We start from the raw sequence: 24677 nt of genomic DNA, 5'->3' as shown, positions 1-24677 counted from the left end.
TTTTTTTGAGACAGAGTCTCGCACTGTCACCCCGGCTGGAGTGCAGTGGCCGGATCTCAGCTCACTGCAAGCTCCGCCTCCCGGGTTTACGCCATTCTCCTGCCTCAGCTTCCCGAGTAGCTGGGACTACAGGCGCCCGCCACCTTGCCCGGCTAGTTTTCTGTATTTTTTAGTAGAGACGGGGTTTCACCATGTTAGCCAGTATGGTCTTGATGTCCTGACCTCGTGATCCGCCCGTCTCGGCCTCCCAAAGTGCTGAGATTACAGACTTGAGCCACCGCGCCTGACTGTAAACTGCCTTTTTAAGCCCTTCAACTAGGCAGGAAACCATGTAATCTCGCCTAGCTATACCTGGGGAATTGGCCTGATAGTTCCATTGGGGATCTCCTCAGGAAACTACTCTAATGCCTTCCTGGAGGTCTGGCTCATGAAGCTGGCAGTTATCAGTGTGAGATTGGGCTAGAGAAAAAACTCTTTCCTGTTCATCTGGGGCAAGGATAAAAGTCAGGATGACATTTAAGTCACTCCAGGTTAAATTGTAGGACAGAGTTAGATATCGAAATTCCTGTATATATTAAGTGGGGTCTGATGAGAAAGAGCCTAAAGGCTGGCTGATTTGGGAAAGGTCTGATAGAGAAAAAAACACATGTACCCTGACTATGCCTTCAGCTCCAGCCACATTTCTAAGAGGAAATTGTTGGGCAGGTAGGGGAGAGCTAGTTGGGGAACGAAACTGTAAGCCAGACTGGGTGTGAGGAAGGGAGGTGATAGAAGGATTATAGGGTGGGGGAGCAGAAGCTGAGGAAAAATTGGTACCTAGCTCGGCCTGGCGAGGAGCAGCCTGGGGAGGAGGGGAGAGGTCAGATGGGTCCGTAGAAAAAGAAGATTCAAAAGACTCAGAGATGCTTGGGGTTGGGACTGAAGGGACAGGCAGGAGGCAAAGAAGATTTGGGACGAGTCTTACTGGGAGCAGAGACTAGAGAGGGACCAACGTGTAAAAGAATGCCTGGACGTCAGGCACCTCACACCATTTGCCCATTTTCAACAAAATTGTCTAGATCTTGTAGGATAGACAAATTGAAAGTGCCATTCTCTGGCCACTTGGAACTACTGTCAAGTTTGTATTGGGGCCAAGTGGTATTGCAGAAGAAAATAAGATGCTTAGATGTTAGGTCAGGCTAGAGTTGAAGAGGTTTTAAGCTCTTGAGAACACAGGCTAAGGGAGAAGAAGGAGGAATGGAGGGTGGAAGTTTGCCCATAGTGAAGGAGGCAAGTTTAAAGAGAAGGGTAGAGACACGGAGAAGGGGGTGGGGGGCAGCCAAAGCAGGCGTCCCTGCAATTGACTTGCCACCAAGGGAACGTGGGTGAATGACCAAGGCAGGCATCCCTGCGGAGATCAGACATCAATAGAACGTGGGTGAATAATCAGAGAGTCGTCCTCACAATGATTAAACACCAAGGGAAGGCTGCCTTCCCGAGTCCGTGATCGGCGCTGCAATTTTGGGTCCACGGATAAAATGTGTCTCCTTTGTCTCTACCAGAAAATGAAATTGAAATTAAGAAAAGGGAGAGATTGAAGGGTGGCACCAAGATTGAAAGGAGAAAGAGGTTGAGGGATAGTGAGAGAGGTTGGAGAAGAGAGTAAAAAGAGGCCGCTTACCAGATTTAAAATCGGTGAGATGTTCCTTGGACTGGTTGGTCTGAGGACCCGAGTTCATAGGTGGATCTCTTCACGGAGTGAGGGTGAGGACAGGGGACTGGTCTCCCGAAGGAGTCCCACTGACCCGGGTCTTTGGCACCAAATGGGTCACTCATGTCCGTGTGAAGAGACCACCAAACAAGCTTTGTGTGAGCAACATGGCTGTTTATTTCACCTGGGTGCAGGCGGGCTGAGTCCGAAAAAGGAGTCAGCAAAGGGTGGTGGATTATCATTAGTTCTTATAGGTTTTGGGATAGGCAGTGGAGTTAAGAGCAATGATTTGAGGGTAGGGGGTGGATCTCACAAAGTACATTCTCAAGTGTGGGGAGAATTATAAAAAACTTTCTTAAGGGTGGGGTAGATTACAAAGTACATTGATCAGTTAGGGTGGGGCAGAAACAAATCACAATGGTGGAATGTCATCAGTTAAGGCTATTTTCACTTCTTTTGTGGATCTTCAGTTGCTTCAGGCCATCCGGATGTATGTGTGCAGGTCACTGGGGATATGATGGCTCAGCCTGGGCTCAGAGGCCTGACAGTAAGTATAGTTTCCATATGCTCCTTACTCAGTTTCAGTTTCCCCTAAAGTGGTCATCTTACATTACTATGGCACATTTCCTGAAAGTAAGATACTAACATTGGTACATCACTATTAACTAGATGCCAGACTGCCACTAGTTTTTCCACCAATGTCCTTTTTCTGTTCCAGGATCTAATCCCAGAAACCACATTGTATTTAGTTGTCTCCTCTGGTCTGCGGTAGTGTCTCAATCTTCCCTTTTGTTCATGACTTTGACAGTTTTGAGGAGTATTGGTCAGGTGTTTTGCAAGATTCCAGAAAAATGATTAAATGCATAAACTAGGGTTATAAAATAAAGAAATCATATTAAAATATAGGTATTAAAGTTCTTTCATACCAGCCTAAGCAATAGAGTGAGACCCTGTCTCCACAAACAATTTTAAAAGGCCAGGCACAGTGTCTCGTGCCTGTAATCCCAACCCTTTGGGAGGCTGAGGAGGGAGGATTGATTAAGCCCAGAAAATAGAGACCAGCCTGAGCAACACAGGGAGAACCATCTCTACAAATATTTAAAAATTAGGCCGGGCACGGTGGCTCATACCTGTAATCCCAGCACTTTGGGAGGCCGAGGTGGGTGGATCACGAGGTCAAGAGTTTGAGACCAGCCTGGCCAAGATGGTGAAACCCCATCTCTACTAAAAATACAAAGATTAGCCAGGCATGGTGGCACATACTTGTAGTTCCAGCTACTTGGGAGGCTGAAGCAGGAGGGATCGCTTGAACCTGGAAGGTGGAGGTTGCAGTGAGCCAAGACTGTGCCTCTAAGCTGCACTCCAACCTGGGCAACAAAGTGAGACTCCGTCTCAAAACAACCAACAAACCAAACACAAAAAGAAAGTGAGACAGCCTTATTGTTGATATAGAGAAAGTTGTAGTGGTCTGATAAAAGATCAAGCCAGGCATAATATTATCCTTAAGCCAAAGCCTAATCCAGAGCAGGGCCCTAACTCTCTTCAATTCTGTGAAGGTTGAGAGGAGATGAGGAAGCTGCGGAAGAAAAGTTTGAAGCTAACACAGGCTGGTTCATAAGGTTTAAGGAAAGAAGTCATCTTTGTAACATAAAAGTGCAAGGTGAAGCAGCAAGTTACCCAGTAGATCTAAGATAACTGATGAAGGTGGCTACACTAAACAGATTTTCAACGTAGACAAAATAGACTTATATTAGAAAACGATGCTATCTAGGACTTTCACAGCTAGAGGAGAACTCAATGCCTGGCTTCAAAGGACAGGCTCTCTTCTTAGGGACTAAACCAGCTGGTGACTTTAAATTGAAGCCAATGCTCATTTACCATTCCAAAATCCCAGGGCCTTTAAGAATTATGCTAAATCGGCCAGGCACAGTGGCTCACACCTGTAATCCCAGCACTCTGGGAGGCCGAGGCAAGCGCATCACCTGAGGTTAGGAGTTCTACACCAGCCTGGCCAACACAGTGAAACCCCATCTCTACAAAAGTATAAAAATTAGCTGGGCATGATGGCGGGTGCCTATAATGCCAGCTACTCAGGAGGCTGAGGCAGAAGAATCACTTGAACCTGGGAGGAGGAGGTTGCAGTGAGCCAAGATCATGCCATTGCACTCCAGCCTGGGTGAGAGAATGAGACTCTGTTTCAAAAAAAAAAAAAAGAATTATGCTAAATCTAGCCTGCCTGTGCTTTATCAATGGAACGAAACAACAAAGCCTGGCTGACAGCACAGCTGTTTACAATATGGTTTACTGAATATTTTAATCTATTTATTTATTTAGAGACCAGGTTATGACACTGGCTAACTTTTGTATTTTTGGTAGAGATGGGGTTTCACCATGTTACAAAGGCTGGTCTCAAACCCCTAGGCTCAAGCAGTCCACCTGCCTCAACCTCCCCAAGTGCTGAGTTTGCAGGCATGAGCCACAACACCTGGCCAGTTTACTGAATTTTTAAAGCCCATCATTGAGACTTACTGCTCAGAAAAAGAGATTTCTTTCAAAATATTACTGCTTATTGACAATACACCTAGTCACCCAAGAGCTCCGATAGAGGTGTTCAAGGAGATTAATGTTGTTTTCATGCCTTTGAACACAATAGCCATTCTGAACCCTGTGGATCAAGGAATAATCTTGAATTTAAAGTCTTATAATTTCAGAAATACATTTCATAAGGCTATAGCTGTCATATATATGATTCCTCCGATGGACCTGGGCAAAGTAAATTGAAAACCTTCTGGAAGGGATTCACCATTTTAGATGCCATTAAGAACATTCAGGATTCATAGAGGAGGTCAAAATATCAACATTAATGAAAGTTTGAAAAAAGTTGATTCCAATCTTCATGGATTTAAAAGCTTCTTTTTCTTAAAAGTAATCAAAATGTTTTAGCAATTCAAGACTTCAGTAGAGGAAGTAACTGCAGATGTGGTGGAAATAGCAAGAGAACTAAAATTAGAAGTGGAGCCTGCACCAGATGCTCACGCCTGTAATCCCAACACTTTGGGAGGCCAAGGTGGGATGATCGTTTGAGCCCAGGAGTTCGAGACCAGCCTAGCCAATATGTAGAGACGCATCTCTTCACAAATAAAATAAAATGTAAAAATTAGCTGGTTGTGTTGGCAGACTCCTGTGGTCCCAGCTACTTGGGAGGCTGAGGCAGGAGGATCACTTGAGCCTGGGAGGTTGAAGGTCAAGATTGCAGTGAACCATGATGATCCCCTGCACTCCAGCCTGGGTGACAATGGTGAGATCCTGTCTCAAACAAACAAGCCGCCCACCTCTAAAAGTTAATATGATATGAATTCATTCTTTTTTTTTTTGAGACAGGGTCTCGTTCTGTCACCGAGGCTGGAGTGTAGTGGCACCATCTCGGCTCACTGCAACCTCTGCCTTCCAGGTTCAAACAATTCTCCTGCCTCAGCTTCCAACGTAGCTGGGATAACACTGTGTCCAGCTAATTTTTGGTTTTTTTTTTTTTGGAGACGGGGTTTCACCATGTTGGTTAGGCATGTCTCGAACTCCTGACCTACTGATCTGCCTGCCTTGGCCTCCCAAAGTGCTGGGATTACAGGTGTGAGCCATTGTGCCCGGCAAAAAATTCCATTTTTGACAGTGAACATAAAGATAATTTTTTAAAAATCCAGATTCCAAAATACAGGAAAAAGTAGAAGTTGAAGAGGCTACACACGCACACACACACACACACACACTTCACACATACACACACACTTCACACATACACACATAGAAGGAAAAGGGGAGGTAACAACTCTAGAGAAGCAGTAGATGTTTTATTTTTTATTCTGAAGGCAGGAATTCTTTTTTCTTTCTTTTTAGAAACACGGTCTCACTCTGTTGCCCAGACTGGAGAGCAGTAGCATGATCATGGCTCACTGAAGCCTCAAACTTGGGCTCAATTGATCCTCCTACCTCAGCCTCCCAAGTAGCTAGGAGTACGGGTGCATGTCACCACAACCCAGCTAATTAAAAAAAAATTTTTTTAGAGAGATGGAGTTTTACTAGGCTACCCCTAACTAGCCTCAGCTGGCCTCTACCTCCTGTCCTCAAGCTATCCTCCCACTTAAGCCTCCTGAGTTGCTGTGATGACAGGTCTGAGCCACTGTGCCCAGTTGCTGTAATTATAGGTAGGAGCCACTGTGCCCAGTCAAAATTCTTTTTTTTTTTTTTTTTTTTTTGAGACAGAGTCTTACTCTGTCACCCAGGCTGGAGTGCAGTGGCGTGATCTTGATTCACTGCAACTTCTGCCTCCCAGGTTCAAGCAATTCTTCTGCCTCAGCCTCCTGTATAGCTGGGATTACAGACGTGCGCCACCATGCTCGGCTAATTTTTGTAATTTTAGTAGAGATGGGGTTTCACCATGTTGGTCAGGCTGGTCTTGAACTCCTGACCTCATGAACTGCCCACCTCAGCCTCCCAAAGTGCTACGATTACATGCATGAGACACCGTGCCCAGCTATGTGCCCAGCCGAAATTCTTAAAGAGAAATAGGGGATTTCTTGCTGCACAGAGCCCAACAATTTTGTAAAATTTTACAACCTTCTCTTCCTATGATTGAAAAAAACACCAACTAAGTCTTGTATTGCACAGTGGGTGTATTCCTTAGAATAATGTGACTAAAAATAGAATTTTGGGAAATGAAATATTTAGAATGATTTTGTGACTTAAAAAATAGAGTTGGCCGGGGCGCGGTGGCTCAAGCCTGTAATCCCAGCCCTTTTGGGAGGCCCAAGACGGGCGGGGATCACGAGGTCAGGAGATCGAGACCATCATTGTAACACAGTGAAACCCCGTCTCTACCTAAAAAAATACATAAAACTAGACCGGGCGTTGGTGGCGGGCGCCTGTTAGTCCCAGCTATGGTGAGGCTGAGGGGAGCGCTGAAGAATGGGCTAAACCCGGAGGCGGAGCTGCAGTGAGCTGAGATCTGGCCACTGCACTCCAGTCAGGAGCGACAGGCGAGACTCCGCCTCAAAAAAAAAAAAAAAAAAAGGAGTTATTTCTGGGTGTAATTCTTCTGTAAAGGTAATTGAGGAGGCTTTGGGAATCTTCAATTTGACGCCACCCGCCTCCTTTTTTTTTTTTTTAACTGTAACACACAGAGACAAGGTTTCACCATGTTAGCCAGTCTCGATCTCTTGATCTGCCCACCTCGGCCTCCCAAAGTGCTGGGATTACAGGTGTGAGCCACTGCGCCCAGCCTAGCCCCACCTACGTTTTTTTTCTTGAGATGGAGTCTCACTCTGTCACCCAGGCTGGATTGTAGTGGCCTGATCTTGGCTCACTGCAACCTCCACCTTAGTAGCTGGGACTACAGGCACGTGCCACTACACCCAGCTAATTTTTGTATTTTCAGTAGAGACAAGGTTTCACCATGTTGGCCAGGCTGGTCTTGAACTCCTGACCTCACGTGATCCACCCACGTCGGCTTCCCAAAGTGCTGGAATTATAGGCATGAGCCACTACGCCTGGCCTTGAGCCTTTACATTAATTTTGCTGACCACTTATGAGTGTCATGTTTTAGGCTCTTTCTTTCCCACATTTTCTCTAGGTCTTATCTCTTGTGCCTCCACTGCAGCTCTGTGATGGAGGAATGAGGTCATAAAATCATTGTATTGAAATGTAATTTAGAAATGATTTAATAGAATGCTGCTGTTGTTATAGGCATGGGGCAAAATTAAACTGTCCCCTATGTCTCTCCCTTTAGGAACTTCCATTAAAAATAGGCGAAAGTAAGTGTGTTACAGTTCAATAGTCTTTAGCTTCCAGATAGAATTCTTCCAAATATAATTAGAGGTACTGACATTAATCAATAAATGTACATGTGCCCTGAGATTTGGTTTCTGTAGAGATCATGTCACTTCTCCTCTTGGTCTCCAGGCACCAAGATAAGCTGTTTCTGCATTGGTGCTGATTGTCCTAGGTCTGAATCCCAGGGAAGTGGAAGTTGATTATTTCTCTAAGAGTGATTTAAATCTCTGGAACATTAGCTTTTCCACCCTCATTCTGCTGAGACATGATTTTTACTTTTTTGACCTTGCAGATATAGTGCTTGCTTGCTTATTGATTTATTTAAATAAAACGTGGTTTGCTTTTATTTTTTAATGCCTGAATTATAGGGGAGATCAAGGAGTGATAAGATCGATAAAATTATTTTGTTCATTTGATTTGTTCCATTTACTGAAGTCAATAATGTTCAATCAAAAAGTTACTAGAAGGCTGGGCGTGATGGTTCATGCCTGTAACCCCACCATTTTGGGAGGCCGAGGCAGGTGAATCACCTGAGGTTGCGAGTTCGAGACCTGACCAACATGGTGAAACCCCATCTCTACTAAAATTACAAAATTAGCCGGGTGTGGTGACGCATGCCTGTATTTCCAGCTACTCAGGAGGCTGAGGCAGGAGAATCGCTTGAACCTGGGAGGCAGAGGTTGCAGTGAGCCAAGATCGTGCCATTGCACTCCAGCCTGGGCAACAAGAGCGAAACTCCACCTCAAAAAAAGAAAAAAAATAAAAGCTACTAGAAAAAAAAAGATAGATATTAATGTAATTTTAGAGTAGGCAGGGTCTTTTTAGGCATTATTACTAAAATAAGAAATCTAGGCCGGGTGCAGTGGCTCACGCCTGTAATCCTAGCACTTTGGCAGGCCAAGGCAGGCAGATCATGAGGTTAGAAGATTGAGACCATCCTGGTTAACACAGTGAAACCCTATCTCTACTAAAAATACAAAAAATTAGCCAGGCGTGGTGGCATGCACTTGTAGTCCCAGCCACTCGGGAGGCTGAGGCAGGAGAATGGCTTGAACTCAGGAGGCAGAGGTTGCAGCGAGCCAAGATTGCACCACTGCACTCCGGTCTGGGCAACAGACCAAGACTCCGTCTCCAAAAAGAAAAAAAAAAAAAAAGAGAGAGAGAAATCTAGGCTGGCCACCATGGTGCGCATCTGTCTTCCTAGCACTCGGGGAGGCTGAGGCAGGAGAACCACTTGAGCCAGGAGATCAGTCTGGGCAACAAAGATAGACCTTGTCTCTACAAAAAAAAAAAAAAAAAAAAAGTTTAAATTAAAAAAAATCCAAAAGGAGATTAATGGATCTAACTACATTAACTTTAAAAACTTGTGCATGTCAAAAACATCTGTGATTTTGTGATATATACATCATGTATGATTCCTGACTCCTAACTCCTGTAGCCCTTGTTATAATGTTGGGGTACATTAGGCCTCAGTAAACAGAATCTCTTTCTCACCTTTTCCAGTCTTTCTTTCACCCGCCCAAGGCAGCACTCCAATCTGATTGTGGGTTAAAAGCCCTGATTCCAGAGAGAATCCCGGCCCATACCCTAGAGGAAGGAATGCTACACAGGGAGGCCAAGAAAAATTGGGACAGGCCTTGTTAGGTTTAGATCATATGCTTTTTGTCCAGTCACATTTCTACATGGTTGTCAATCAGCCCTATGTAATGAAGCCTCCATAAAAACCCACAAGGATAGGGTTTGGAGAGCTTTCAGATAGCTAAGCATGTGGTAGTTCCTAGAGGGTTGTGCGCCCAGGGAGGGCATGGAAGCTCTTCGCCCCTCTCCCCATACCTCACCCTACACATCTCTTCATCTCTATCCTTGGTAATATCCTTTATAGTAAACCAGTAAACGTAAGTGTTTCCCTACGTTTTGTGAACCACTCCAGCAAACTAAACAAACTCAAAGAGGGAACTCCAACTTGAAGCCAGTCAGTCAGAAGTTCCAAAGGCACAACTGGGGAACCTGGTGTCTTGGGGACTGAGCCCTCAACTTCTGGGATCTGACACTATCTCCAAGTAGATAGTTTCAGAATTGAATTGGGGAATATCCAGCTGTCGTCCACTGCTTAGTATGTGAGGAAAAACTCAAACACCTTTGGTCATAGAAGTCCTCTATGCTGATTACTGTTGTGGTGGTGAGAGAACAGAGGAAAAACATAGTTTAAAAGAGTTTTCCTGAAATAACATCATGATCTAAAATTAAAAGGCAGGCTGGCTGCAGTGACCCATGCCTGTAATCCCAGCACTTTGGGAGGCCAAGGCAGGACAATCACTTGAGCTCAGGAGTTCGAGACCAGCCTGGCCAACATAGTGAAACCCTGTCTCTACTAAAAAAAATACAAAAATTAGCCAGGCGTGATGGCACGTGCCTGTAGTCCCAGCAACTCGGGAGGCTGAGGCAGGAGAATAGCTTGAACCCAGGAGGTGGAGGTTGCAGTGAGCTGAGATCACTCCATGGCCCTCCATCCTGGGCAATAGAGCAAGACTCCATCTCAAAAAATAAACTAATTAATTAAAACAAAATATAGCTTTATCACACCTAACAAAGGGTTTCCTCCCTCCCTCCCTCCCTCCTTTCTCTCTTTCTTTCTTTCTCTTTCTTTCTTTCTTTCTTTCTTTCTTTCTTTCTTTCTTTCTTTCTTTCTTTTTCTTTCTTTCAACAAAAGACAAGGTCTTGCCCTGTCACCCAGGTTGGAGGGCAGTGGTGGGATCTTAGCTCACTGCAGCTTTGACCTCCTGGGCTCAAGTGATCCTCCCACCTCAGCCTCCTGAGTAGCTGGGACTACAGGTGTGCACTACCACGCCCAGCTAATTTTTTTTTTTTTTTTTAAATAGATGGTGTCTCATTATGTTGCTCAGGCTGGTCTGGAACTCCTAGGTTCAAGCAATCCTCCCACCTCAGCCTCCCAAGTGCTGGGATTATAGGCATGAGCCACCACTCCCAGTCCAAAGGGCCTTTGTCTTTAATATATAAAGAGATTTCACAAAGTAACAGCAAAATATACAGGCTAAGAACAGAAATAGTTGCCAGGCGCAGAGGCTCGTGTCTGTAATCCCAGCACTTTGAGAGGCCAAGGCGGGCGGATCATAAGGTCAGGAGATGGAAACCATCCTAGCTAACACGGTGAAACCCTGTCTCTACTAAAAACACAAAACATTAGCCGGGCGTGGTGGCGGGCACCTGTAGTCCCAGCTACTCGGGAGGCTGAGGCAGGAGAATGGCGTGAACCTGGGAGGTGAAGCTTGCAGTGAGCCGAGATTGCACCACTGCACTCCAGCCTGGGTGACAGAGCGAGACTCCATCTCAAAAAAAAAAAAAAAAAGAAGAAGAAGAAGAAGAACAGAAATAGTTAATTTATAAAAGAAGAAATAATAAACATGAAATTAACAAACAAAAGCTCAAAGTCACTGGTCTTTCAAGAAATATATATTTGGTAGGGCGCAGTGGCTCATGCCTGTAATTCCAGCACTTTGGGTGGCCGAGGCGGGCAGATCACCTGAGGTCAGGCACTCAAGACCAGCCTGACCAACATGATGAAACCCTGTTTCTACTTAAAAAATACAAAAATTAGCCAGGCATGATCGCAGGTGCGTGTAATCCCAGTTACTCCGTAGTCTGAGTTGGGAGTATCATATGAACCCGGCAGGCAGAGGTTACAATGAGCCGGGATTCTGCCATTGCACTCCAGCCTGGGCGACAGAGCAAGACTCCATCTCAAAAACAAACAAACAAACAAACACTCATGCTGGCCGGGCGCGGTGGCTCACGCCTGTAATCCCAACACTTTGGGAGGCTAGGTGGGCGGATCATGAGGTCAGGAGATCGAGACCATCCTGGCCAACACGGTGAAACCTTATCTCTACTAAAAATGCAGAAAATTAGCCGGGCCTGGTGGCGGGCGCCTGTAGTCCCAGCTACTTGGGAGGCTGAAGCAGGAGAATCACTTGAACCCGGGAGGCAGAGCTTGCAGTGAGCTGAGATTGGGCCAGTACACTCCAGTCTGAGCAACAGAGCCAGACTCTGTCTCAAAACAAAACAAAACAAAACTCATGCTGAAGAATAGAAATATACTTAGTAATATATATGTTGATCTTGATTATGCCAGAAAAATACTATCTGAGGCATAGGCACGGGAACCATTTAAGAAGATATTTGCCAAAACATGAAAAGTGATTTTCTCCAACTAGTGGATTATGAATTATTCATTTTATCAGACTTATTGCATCTAATAAATTTAGACAGTGTCAGATAATACGTCTTTTCTTTTGTGTGGGGGAGGGAGTCTCACTTTGTCACCAGGCTGGAGTGCAATGGCACAATCTTGGCTCACTGCAACCTCTGCCTCCTGGGTTCCAGTGATTCTCCTGCCTCAGCCTCCCGAGTAGCTGGGACTGCAGGTGTGCGCCACCATGCCCAGCTAAGTTTTGTATTTTTAGTAGAGACAGCGTTTCACCATGTTGGCCAGGATGGTTTCCATCTCTTGACCTCTTGATCCACCCACCTCGGTCTCCCAAAGTGCTGGGATTACAGGCATGAGCCACCGTGTCTAGCCAATATGTCTTTTTTGATTGCTATTGTACCATGACCTCTTTTCGGCCTCAAAAATGGTTCTTTGGTATTTATAAGAGACATTGTTGGATTTCTACCTCACATTCCTTTCCCCTCCTTTCCTTTCCCACAACTCCAGTTTTATCCAGGTGCTCACATTCTTCTTTTGGTTTGGGGAGGCTAACGCCAGTCGCAGGCCCAGAGGTAAATCTTTTTTTTTTTTTTTAAGCGACAGATTTCATTCACTCTGTCACCCAGGCTGGAGTGCAGTGGCAGGATCATAGCTCACTATAATCTCAAACTCATGAGCTCAAAGGATCCTCCTGCCTCATCATCTTGAGTAACTGGGACTACAGGGACACATCACTGCTCCTGGTTAATTTTTTCTTTCTTTTTTTGAGACGAAGTCTTGCTCTGTCATCCAGGTTGGAGTACAGTGGCGCAATCTTGGCTTACTGTAACCTCTGCCTCCCGGGTTCAAGAAATTCTCCTGCCTCAGCCTCTCGAGTACCTGGGGCTAAAGGTGCATGCCACCACGCCCGGCTAATTTTTTGTATTATTAGTAGAGACGGAGTTTCACTGTGTTGCCCAGGCTGGTCGTGAACTACTGAACTCAGGTAATCTGCCTGCCTTGGCCTCCCAAAGTGCTGGGATTACAGGTGTGAGCCACCACACCCAACCAATTTTTTTATTTAAAAATTTTTATTATTACTTTGTATTTATTTTGAAATAAATCAATAACAAAAATTTAAAACACAAGTAAAACACTTAAAACACATTTATTTTGAAATAAATAAAAATTTAAAACACTATTAAGTAAAAACACTTAAAACTCATTTAAAAGACTATTAAAACACACTATTAACTATTTGCAATCATAAGATTTTACTTTCACGTAGCTAAATCTATTACAAGGTCTCACTCTGTCACCCAGGCTGGAGTGCAGTGGTGCAATCGAGGCTCACTGCAGCCTCAACCTCCTGGGCTCAGGTGATCCTCCCACCTCAGGCTCCTGAGTGTGGTACTACAGGCACACACCATTATGCTCAGCTAATTTTTTGCAGAGACATGGTTTCACTTTGTAGCCCAGGCTGATCTCGAACTCCTGGGTTCAAGTGATCCTCCTGCCTCGGCCTCCCAAGCAGCTAGGATTACAGGCGTGAGCCACTGCGTGCAGCCATAGGGGTAAATCTTGATTGGGCGAAGTCTTAGACTCTAAGCCAATCATGATTATATCAGTCCCCTTGCCAGGGATTGTTTAAGAGTAAGGATGTGACCCGTTTCTAGTCCATGAAATATGAAAAGTATATGAGACGGAGAGGGGTCGCTTCTGGGCAGGTTTCTTGGGGGTTTTTTTTTTGGTTTTTTTTTTTTTTTGAGACAGAGTCTCTCTCACTCTATCACCCAGGCTGGAGTGCAGTGGCGCGGTCTCGGCTCACCAAAACCTCCAGCTCCCGAGTTCAAGCCATTCTCCTGCCTCAGCCTCTCGAGTAGCTGAGATTACAGGCACGTACCACCATGCTCAGCTAATTTTTAGTAGAGACAGGATTTCACCATGTTGCCCAGGCTGGTCTTGAACTCCTGACTTCGTGATCCACCCACCTTGGCCTCCCAAAGTGCTGGGATTACAGGCATGAACCACGGCGCCCAGCCTGGGCAGGGTTTTTTTTGTTTGTTTTTTTGTTTTTTCTGCTTGTGGATGTTGTTACATCAAGGTGTAAAACCTAGAAATACTGAAGTCATCTTGGATCATGAAGAGAAGCAGCCTTGGAATGAGGTTGTTAACTAAAGGTGGCAGAATGGAGAGTCGGAAGAAATCTGGGTCCTTGATGACACCATTACCCACGGGTTGTACTATGCCCAGAAACAGCTAGTTTCTTGATTTTTGTTGTTGTTGTGGTGGTGGTAAAATAATAAATTTCCTTACTGTTCAAGTTTATTTGAATTGGTGTTATCTGTTACTTGCAGCTAAAGGCATCCTGATTGATACAGTACATCTTGGAAATAACAGAGTTCAGCAATCTTCCTATAGAGAATTTTGTTGTAGCATAACTCCTGTGGAGTAGGAGGAAAAAACTAGGATCCACAGGTTATCCAAAACAAAAAGGGATTTTCTAGAATTTGAGGAAGTGAGAAATTGGCAAAAACACGTTTTGGTGAAAACTTCTTTGATCAGAACATGATAAAAGGAAAGGAATTAAACATTTTTCTTCTATAATTAAATAATTGTCATTTTATATTAAAATTGTTTTCTAGAAAAAACTTGATTTTGTTTGACAAAATGTTTAAAGCAAAACTATTTTTTATTTTAAAATTTAAAATAACATTCATTCTCTAAAATTCTACTCTTCTCTAAAATCTTCTAATACATCTGTTTTTGAAGAACACTATTAACTATTCACCATCATAACATTTTACTTTAGTGTAGCTAAATCTATTAGTAATCAGACAGCAACTCAGCATAATTAGTTCATTACATTTGTATAGAAGTAGATAATTTCATAGGTATCTATCAAAACAAAATGAAAAATTGATTATTTGCTTACAAATATTAGAAGAGTGGTTCAGCTTTAATGTCTTCTTTATTTTATCAGTAGCAGAAAAATCTGTCATGTAAACTTTCCTTAACTTCGTTTCTTCCGAAATTCCTTACTTTCTATAACTTGGCCTTTTGACAGTTGTTAGAATCAGTTACTGACAATTCCTTTTTATCATTCACAAAATATAGCTGGAGACCTTTGCTCAGAAAGGAAAGCTCTGGTATTAATTATCAAGTTTATTGTTTCAAGGTTGGGTTCTGTACTCATGTGAGTTTTCAGCTATGAATTATAGCTGCAGTAATTACCATGCCTTTGTTGATAATTTTAGTTGAGTTACTTGTACTTTAGATCATACCTCTTTTTTTCATAACTAATGATTTTAAAGTTTTGGCATTTGGGAATTACAGTGTTTCTGAACTTTGTTTACTTTTTTTTTTCTTTTTTTTTAGATAGGCTCTCACTCTATTGCCCAGGCTGGAGTGCAGTGGTTTGATATGGTTCACTGCAGCCTCAGCCTCCCTGGGCTCAAGTGATCCTCTCACCTCAGCCTCCCAAGTAGCAGGAACCATAGGTGTGTGCCACCATGCCCGGCTAGTTTGTGTATTTTTTGTAGAGATAGGGTTTTGCCATTTGCCCAGGCAGGTCTTCAACACCCAGGCTCAAGCAATCCTCCCACCTCAGCCTCCCAGTGTGCTAGGATTACAGGGGTGAGTCACCATTCCCAGGCTGGACTTTATTTAAATGTTGAAATTTAAAACTCTTGGTTAATGATAGGAGGCATTTCAGGTGGTTCTCTGTGGCACTTCTCAACCTTTATCCACAAGGATGCACTTGGCCTTCCTATCAGTTGTATATAAATCCCTCTAATTTATTGTAGCTCCCCTTCTTTCTCTCCACCTAGGAAGAGCTTTACAGACATTACCTTTAATCTAAAAACAAACCAATAGGAAATAGTGGCACTTTTAATCAGTAGCAAATTACTGGAACATTCCTCCTGACACTTCATCACACTACAATGACGCCACATGATGCCTCATGACTCCCAGTGAAAAAGACCACTTTAGTAGTCACCGCAATGCAGTAGGAAACAAGAAACAAAAGACAAAAAATAAAGTCCCTTTCACCCCCCCATTTTGTAGAGTAACTTTTGTTGGAGCAGTAACTTAATCTCTCTATACTTCAGTTCTCCTTACACACAAAATGAAAGCTAGAAGTTCTTACGAAAATATCAGTTAAGTGGTTTTCTAATTTTTAATTTTTATTTATTTTCTTTTTGAGACTCAGTCTCACTCTGTCACCCAGTCTGGAGTGTGGTGGCATGATCTCGGCTCACTGAAATCCCCGCCTTCCGAGTTCAAGCAATTCTCCTGCCTCGGCCTCCCTAGTAGCTGGGATTACAAGCACGCACCACCTCACCCAGCTAATTTTTGTTTTGTGTTTTTTTGTTTGTTTGTTTGTTTGTTTGTTTTTCTGAGACGGAGTCTTGCTCTGTCGCCCGAGCTGGAGTGCAGTGGCCGATCTCAGCTCACTGCAAGCTCCGCCTCCCGGGTTTACGCCATTCTCCTGCCTCAGCCTCCCGAGTAGCTGGGACTACAGGCGCCCACCACCTCGCCCGGCTAGTTTTTTGTATTTTAGTAGAGACGGGGTTTCACTGTGTTAGCCAGGATGGTCTCGATCTCCTGACCTTGTGATCCGCCCGTCTCAGCCTCCCAAAGTGCTGGGATTACAGGCTTGAGCCACCGCGCCCAGCCTTAATTTTTGTATTTTTAATAGAGATGAGGTCTCACCATGTTGGCCAGGCTGGTCTTGAACTCTTGATCTCAGGTGATCCACCCCCCCCCAACCCTTGGCCTCCCAAAGTGCTGGGATTACAGGTGTGAGCCACTGCGCCCAGCCAAAATATCAGTTAAGTTTAATATTGTTTTTTTAATAATTAATTTGAGAGCTTCACTTCAATAAAATAGGATGGAGGGCCTCGCAGAGTAGAGAGGGATTCAAATGTAGAAGGCTTGAAATCGTAGGCTGAGGAACTGAATCGTGGGGGCTTGTAAAGATTACTGAACAAGGTAATAGTATAATCATCAATATCTGTGTTTTAGGAGGAACACTCGCAGCAGTGTGTAAAATAGGAGAGAGTGATGGAAAATAGTAGAGTCAGGAGAGTATTGCAAAGGTCTAGACAAGAGTTGATGGTAATTGCTGTGAGAATTGGAAAAATTTGACTAATTAAAGAGGTATGGAAGACAATCAATTGTAGAAGCCATAGGATTTGGTTGGATATGAGGAGTAAAGGAGAGTAAGGATTTCTTTTTCTCTTTTTTGAGACAGAGTCTTGCTCTGTTGCCCAGGCTGGAGTGCAGTGGTACAATCTCAGCTCACTGCAACCTCTGCCCCCCGGGTTCAAGCGATTCTCCTGCCTCAGCCTTCCGAGTAGCTGGGATTACAGGCGCACGCCACCACACCTGGCTAATTTTTGTATTTTTAGTAGAGACGGGGTTTCACCATGTTGGCCAAGATGATCTCGAACTTCTGACCTCAGGTGATCCGCCCACCTTGGCCTCCGAAAGTGCTGGGATTACAGACGTGGGCCACAGCACCCGGCCCCTAGAGTACGGATTTCAATGGGTTAAGGGTTTCCGGTCTGAACATCTGAAGATGCCTTTCCTTAACTGAATGCAAGCTCAGGAACGTGTGGATTCTAGGATTAAGGATGATTTTCTCCTGTTATTTGAAATGCCTGTGGATCCCGTGTGATGCTAACCACCTGGACAGTTAGAGTAGCTGTGGGGAAATTTCTTCCAACAAAGGAAAGGAATATTCTTGGTAATGAAAACAGCTCAATTTTGTAGTTCGCAACCATTAGTGCCCCAAACTCTGAGGTAGTTATTACCTCGCCAGCAGTAAAAGCTTGATTGTAGTTCCTGATTACTGACTCTGTGAAGGTCCTTGTTTCCAGCAACTTCCATAGGCAAAATATTATTGTGATTAATTATCGTGTGGCATAATACAAAGACTAGACGATGTATTGTGGCTTCCGGAGGGCGCCTGCTTCGTTTTTTCGCTGGAGCCCTAGCGGCAGGGGAACTGGAGAGATCCCTGCGTGGCCTTCGGCCCTTCCCTGGTCAGAGCCAGTCAGCAGCGAGGTGCTTCCAGCCATGAGGTATGGGTCTTCAGGATCTCCCGACTTCGGTGCCTTGACCTTGGGCGGAAGGCCCTGTTATCCTTCCTTGCTCACGGACTCCAGCTTTCAGCGCCGGGGACGGGGCGGGACCGCCCTTAGGTCCCGCCCCTCCGCCTCCGCCTCGCCCCGCCCCGCTCCGCTCCGCTCGCGGCCGCCGGCTCCCTCGGGCAGCAGGGGGATGCGCGCCTGCGCTGGCCCTAGCCTTGGAGCAGCCATGATGGTGGGTGTTCTCCGCGGCGCCGAGCCCCGGGAGCGCGGTGGGGGCGGCGGGCGCGGGGCGGGCGCGGGGACCGCGCCAGCCTGGCACTAATGTCTCCCTTTGTGTCTCCCCCATCCCATCCTTTTCTCCGGCGCGTCGGGCCCGCCGACCCCGCAGGAAGGCCTGGACGACGGCCCGGACTTCCTCTCAGAAGAGGACCGCGGAGTAAGTTCTGCCTCCGTTTCGCTTGCGGAACCCTGCCACCCTCCCTCCCCATTCTGGGTCCACGGGTGTGGTACGGGGAGGGGTCCCCAGCCGCGCCGCACTCCCTCTCCGTAGTCCTTTCGGTTTCCTCGCTGCACCGCGCCCCACCCTCCTGCAGCCCTTCCTCCCTGGGGGCCGCTTGGTTCCGATTCCCGGGGACCCACGGCCGCTTTCTTGTCCCCCGCCGCTGGTTCGGGCCTTCTGGTGGACCTCCACTCCCACCCAGGGCGGGGTGCAGGTGGGGAAGTGGAAGTGGAGGCGGGAGCTGGAACGCCCCCACCCTCCCTCGCCACTTTTGGGCCATGAAAACCCATTCTCGGACCTTCTGGCGGCACCCTCAATTTTCACCCAGTGTTGGCATCTCGAACTTGCTCCCGCCCACCCTTCTCTCTGTCTCTCAAATAGTACAGGTGTAGTCTACATTACCATTTTGCAAAGATTTTTACAGTAGCCGAATCAACTCCTGTCCAGTGCCCTACTAGATTATGCAAAGTGCGGGTAGCCCACGGTATCTTTACTTTTTCTAATATCCAGCAAATCCTGTCTTTGGCAGGATTTCCTTGGTGTTTTATTCTTCCTTAGCTTCTTTGAGGTATATTGAAAAATACTATTGATAATTCTGTATACTTAAGATATACATTATGTTTTAATACACGAATACATTGTGAAATGAGTACCACAATCAACCTAACATATCCATTGCCTCACCTAGTTGCCAGTTTTTTTTTGTGAGAACATTTGAGATCTAAGCAAATTTCAAGTCTGTACCCTTTGACCAACATCTACGCTCCACCCCCCCACCCCCCACATACACACCCCGCCAGGCCTTTGATAACCTCCATTCTACCCTTGGTGTTCTGAGGTTAGTTGCATTCTACTTCAGAAAGAGCCTTCCGGTCTCTGATTCCTCTCTTCCACCCCACTCTCCACTCCCTTTTTTCTTGGCTGAAGGGTGGTTATCTTTATAGTCCCTTGTACAAGTGAGCACTTGGAAAATGTTGATATATGATAATTAACCATTCAGCAAGGTTCCATGGTTCCTTCACATTTCACAGCCTGCACTTCAGTTTTCCCTTTTGCTTTTTCTTAGCCATCTTCATGTGAAAGAGACATCTGTGTTAGTGCATATTTGGTAGGTGATAAAATATTGTGGGTTGTTATTGCTGTTTGTAGTAACAGATGAGGTAGTATGAACTGATGACTTTTATAAAGCTTTTATTTACTTATTTGGTTTTATGAGACAGTATCTCCCTTTGTTGCCCAGGCTGGAGTGCAGTGGCATGGTTATAGCTCACTGCAGCCTTTACCTCCTGGGTTTAAGTGATCCTCCCACCTCAGCCTCCCAAGTAGCTGGGACTACTGGCATGGGCCACCATGCCTAGCTAGGTTGTTTGTTGTTTGTTTTTTGAGACGGAGTCTTGCTCTGTCACCCAGACTGGAGTGCAGTGGCACTATCTTGCCTCACTGCAAGCTCCGCCTCCCGGGTTCACGCCATTCTCCTGCCTCTGCCTACCGAGTGTAGCTGGGACTACAGGCGCCCGCCACCACGCCCGGCTAATTTTTTTGTATTTTTAGTAGAGACGGGGTTTCACCGTGTTAGCCAGGATGGTCTCTATCCCCTGACTTCGTGATCCGCCCCCCTCAGCCTCCCAAAGTGCTGGGATTAGAGGCGTGAGCCACCGCACCCGGCCTGTTCGTTTGTTTTTATAGAGACAGGGTCTCACCATGTTGCCCAGGCCAGTGTCAAACTCCTGGGCTTAAGTGGGCCTCTTGCCTCTGCCTTCCAAAGTGCTGGGATTATAGGCATGAGTCACTGTGCCCAACCGAGCTTTTAAATAGTAAGAAAGATGGAGAAGGTGCTGCATACTTTATAAATTAATTTCTCAGTGTAAACAAAGACATTATTTAGAATTTCAGGTTAAAGCAAAAGCATCATATAGAATTACTAGTTGTTTCTAAGATTTTTAGTTTCGGCCAGGCACAATGGCTCACACCTGTAATGCCAGCATTTTGGGAGGCCAAGGCAAGAGGATTGTTTGAGGCAGGAATTCAAGATCAGCCTGAGCAACATAGCAACACCCCAACTCTACTGAAAATTTTTAAGACCGGATATGGTGGCTCAGCCTGTAATCCCAGCACTTTGGAAGGCCAAAGCGAGTGAATCACCTGAGGTCAGGAGTTCGAGACCAGCCTGACCAACATGGTGAAACCCCATCTCTACTAAAAATACAAAAATTAGCTGGGCATGGTGGTGCATGCCTGTAATTCCAGTTACTCCGGAGGCTGAGGCAGGAGAATCACTTGAACCTGGGAGGTAGAGGTTGCAGTGAGCCGAGATTGCGCCATTGCACTCCAGCCTGGGCAACAAGAGCAAAACTCCATCTCAAAAAAAAAAAAGAAAGAAAAAACAATTTTTTTTTGAACTTAGGCAAGCTTGGTGGTATATGCCTATAGTCCTAGCTATTTGAGAGATTGAGAGCTTAAGAACAGTGAGCTATGGCTTGAGAGGGCCTGGGTGACAGAGTGAGATCCTGTCTCTAAAAAAATTTTTTAAATTGTATTTTGGATTTTAAAATAGGGGACACTAGCAGAGTTACTTAATGAAGTGAGAGGAGTTGATTAGAGCACAATTAAACTGATTTTTCTAAATATAAAGCATATGACCTTTATATTTAGATAACTTTGTGTCCTATTTTTGGGGTCTACTAGCACAAGCAAACAGAATTTGCTTTCTTGAAGGGTCTTACTAATAATGTTCAGTAAAATAAAATACTAATTTTGAGTATGTCGATGATGTGAAAAGTATCTTTTAGTGAATATTTGTGTTCATGGCTTTATGCCTTCAGGAAGATTTGCTCATGGATCTGGAAGCACTTAAGTAATTTGTCCAGAAACTTTTTCTTTTTCTTTCTTTTTTTTTTTTTTTTTTGAGACAGAGTCTTGCTCTGTTGCCCGGGCTGGAGTGCAGTGTCACCGTCTCAGCTCACTGCAAGCTCTGCCTCCCAAGTTCACACCATTCTCCTGCCTCAGCCTCCTGAGTAGCTGGGACTACAGGAGTCCGTGACCATGCCCGGCTAATTTTTTGTGCTTTTCTTTTCTTTTTTTTTTTTTAGTAGAGGCGGGGGTTTCACTGTGTTAGCTAGGATGGTCTCGATCTCTTGACCTCGTGATCTGCTTGCTCGGACTCCCAAAGTGCTGGGATTACTGGCGTGAGCCACCGCACCTGGCCCCAGAAACTTTTTCGTGTATTACAAAATTAAAGGGAGAGGAAAACAAAAGAGGACGCCTGACTGAGATGTTCTTATAGAATCCTGTAGATGAAAATTTTAATATGGAAATGGAAAAAAAACATGAATTAGAACGCTTTTGGAACATCAGGATGGATATGTACACTTGCCCAGTTCTTCCTTATTTTTGTCCCATGGAACTGAGTGAATCATAATAATTATATAATTATAGGTGGGCACAGCATAATCATTGTTTCATTATATTTCATTATATCTCATCATCCCTCTGTAGCCTTTAGTATCCCCCTTTTTCTAATGAGAAATCTGAACTTCAGAGAAACTAAGTTAGTAGTCTGAGGTCACACAGCAATGAGTGAGAGAGCTGGACTTTATTTTTTATTTTTTATTTTTTTTGAGATGGAGTCTCGCTCTGTCACCCAGGCTGGAGTGCAGTGGCCAGATCTCAGCTCACTGCAAGCTCCGCCTCCCGGGTTTACGCCATTCTCCTGCCTCAGCCTCCTGAGTAGCTGGGACTACAGGCGTCCACCACCTCGCCCGGCTAGTTTTTTGTATTTTTTAGTAGAGACGGGGTTTCACTGGGTTAGCCAGGGTGGTCTCGATCTCCTGACCTCGTGATCCGCCCGTCTCGGCCTCCCGAAGTGCTGGGATTACAGGCTTGAGCCACCGCGCCCGGCCTGAGCTGGACTTTAAACCACATTTCTGATATCAGAGCCACTGCACAGGTTTCTCAAAGTGGCCTTGAAATACTTGCCTTAGAATTACCTGGGCCGTTTGAAAATCAAAATGAAAGTTTCTGGGTGTCACCTCCTCACTGAATCAGCATCTCCTAGGGTAGGGAATACACAGTATTGAAAACTGTTGGTCACACTTTGATCTTTTCAGCCCCATCTCTACATAAGGACAGATAACTGCATTTTTTTGTTTGTTTGTTTGTTTGTTTTAATTTTTTTGAGACAGGGTCTCGCTCTGTCACCCAGGCTGGAGTGCAGTGGCATGATCTCAGCTCACTGCAGCGTCTGCCTTCAGGTTCAACTAGTTCTCCTGTCTCAGTCTCCTGAGTAGCTGGGACTACAGGTGCATGCTACCACACCCAGCTAATTTTTGTATTTTTAGTAGAGACAGGGTTTTCACCATATTGGTCAGGCATGTCTTGAACTCCTGACCTCAGGTGATCCACCTGCCTCGGCCTATCAAAGTGCTGGGAGTATAGGTGTAAGCCACTGTGCCCAGCTGATAACTTTTTTTTTTTTTTTAAAGAGGGAGTTTCACTCCTGTCACCCAGGCTGTAGTGCAATGGCACAATCTTGGCTCACTGCATCCTCCACCTCCCAGGTGCAGGCGATTCTCCTGCCTGCTGAGATTATAGGCGCCCACCACCACACCTGGCTAATTTTTTTGTTTTTTTTAATAGAGACAGGGTTTCACCATGTTGGCCAGGCTGGTCTCGAACTCTTGACCTCAGGTGATCTGCCCTCCTCGGCCTCCCAAAGTGCTGGGACTACAGGCATGAGCCACCGCGCCCGGACGATAACTGCTTATTTAACAAGTGCCCAAGGAGAGTTTCTGTTTGTGACTGAAATTTGATTACTGCTGCACAAAGTTATCCTGCTATTTCCTCATTTTAGAAACAGAAATATCTGGCCTGTTTAAATTTCCTTACATTGTGTTTGGTCTGATAGAAATAGATTGCCATAATTAGAACTTTTAGGCATTGCATTTTTAGTTTAGATCATCTTGTTGAGCCTTTTAAGAAAGGGAGTCTTGGCAGGTCACGGTGGCTCACGCCTGTAATCCCAGCACTTTGGAAGACGGAGGCGGGTGGATCACGAGGTCAGCCTGACCAACATGGTGAAGCTCTGTCCCTGCTAAAAATACAAAAAATTAGCCGGGTGTGGTGGCGGGTAGCTGTAATCCCAGCTACTTGGGAAGCTGAGGCAGGAGAATCATTGGAACCCAGGAGGTGGAGATTGCAGTGAGCTGAGAGCATGCCATTGCACTCCCGCCTGGGCAACAGTGCGAGACTCTGTCTCAAAAAGAAAAGGGCGTCTTGATAGAGAAAAAGCATGAAGTACATCTTGATATGAGTTGCAAAGGGGCAGCACATTCAAAATAATAACTAGCATTTCATGTAAAGCAGTAAGTAAGCAAATTTTTTTTTTTTTTTTTTTTTCTGAGATGGAGTCTTGCTCTGTCGTCCCGGCTGGAGTGCAGTGGTGCGATCTTGGCTCACTGCAACCTCTGCCTCCTGGGTTCATGTCATTCTCCTGCCTCAGCCTCCTGAGTAGCTGGGACTACAGGCACCCGCCACTACGTCCTGCTAATTTTTTGTATTTTTAGTAGAGACAGGGTTTCACCATGTTAGCCAGGATGGCCTCGATCTCCTGACCTCGTGATCTGTCTGCCTCGGCCTCCCAAAGTGCTGGGATTACAGGTGTGAGCCACCACGCTGGCCCTTTTTGTTTTCTCTAGACGGAGTCTTGCTCTGTTGCTAGGCTGGAGTGCAGTGATGCGACCTTGACTCACTGCAACCTCCGCCTCCCAGGTTCAAACTGTTCTGCCTCAGACTCCTGAGTAGCTGGTACTATAGGCACTCGCCACCACACCCAGCTAATTTTTGTATTTTTAGTAGAGACGAGGTTTCACCATGTTGGCCAGGATGGTCTCGATCTCTTGACCTCATGATCCACCCGCCTTGGCCTCCCAAAGTGCTGGGATTACAGGCGTGAGCCACCACGTCTGGCTACAGGTAAACAAAATTAAAGTCAGTGTTTTTAAATAAATCTTTAAGTAGCCACACATTTTCATCATGATGTTTCGATTAGAACAGAATCTCAGTGCCCTAAGAAAACCTTGTTTTGGCCAGGCACAGTGTCTTATGCTTGTAATCCCAGCACTTTGGGAGGCGGAGATGGGCAGATCACCTGAGGTCAGGAGTTAAAGACCTGCCTGGCCAACATGGTGAAACCCCATCTCTACTAAAAATACAAAAATTAGCCGGGCATGATGGCTGGTGCCTGTAATTCCAGCTACTTGGGAGGCTGAGACAGGAGAATCACTTGAATCCAGGAGGCAGAGGTTGCAGTGAGCCAAGACCTTGCCATTGTACTCCAGCTTGGGCAACAAGAGCGAAACTGTCTCA

General features: G+C 45.4%; 1 protein-coding gene across 1 annotated transcript in view; it reads left to right on the top strand.

The window, feature by feature from the left end:
* Positions 1 to 17935: 17935 nt before the first annotated feature.
* Positions 17936 to 24677, top strand: part of LOC108522670 (sorting nexin-6-like) — a 67075-nt gene continuing 60333 nt past the window's right edge. The window contains 2 exon segments of the mRNA XM_017863042.1: positions 17936 to 18047; positions 18204 to 18251. Coding sequence (XP_017718531.1) covers positions 18006 to 18047; positions 18204 to 18251 — 90 coding nt within the window. The 5' untranslated portion in view covers positions 17936 to 18005.

This window comes from Rhinopithecus bieti, unplaced genomic scaffold (assembly GCF_001698545.2).
Source record: "Rhinopithecus bieti isolate Rb0 unplaced genomic scaffold, ASM169854v2 scaffold_68129, whole genome shotgun sequence".
In the NCBI taxonomy this organism is placed as follows: Eukaryota; Metazoa; Chordata; class Mammalia; order Primates; family Cercopithecidae; genus Rhinopithecus; species Rhinopithecus bieti.
The sequence above is the reverse complement of the archived record's forward strand: the minus strand, read 5'-3'. Positions and strand labels throughout refer to the sequence as shown.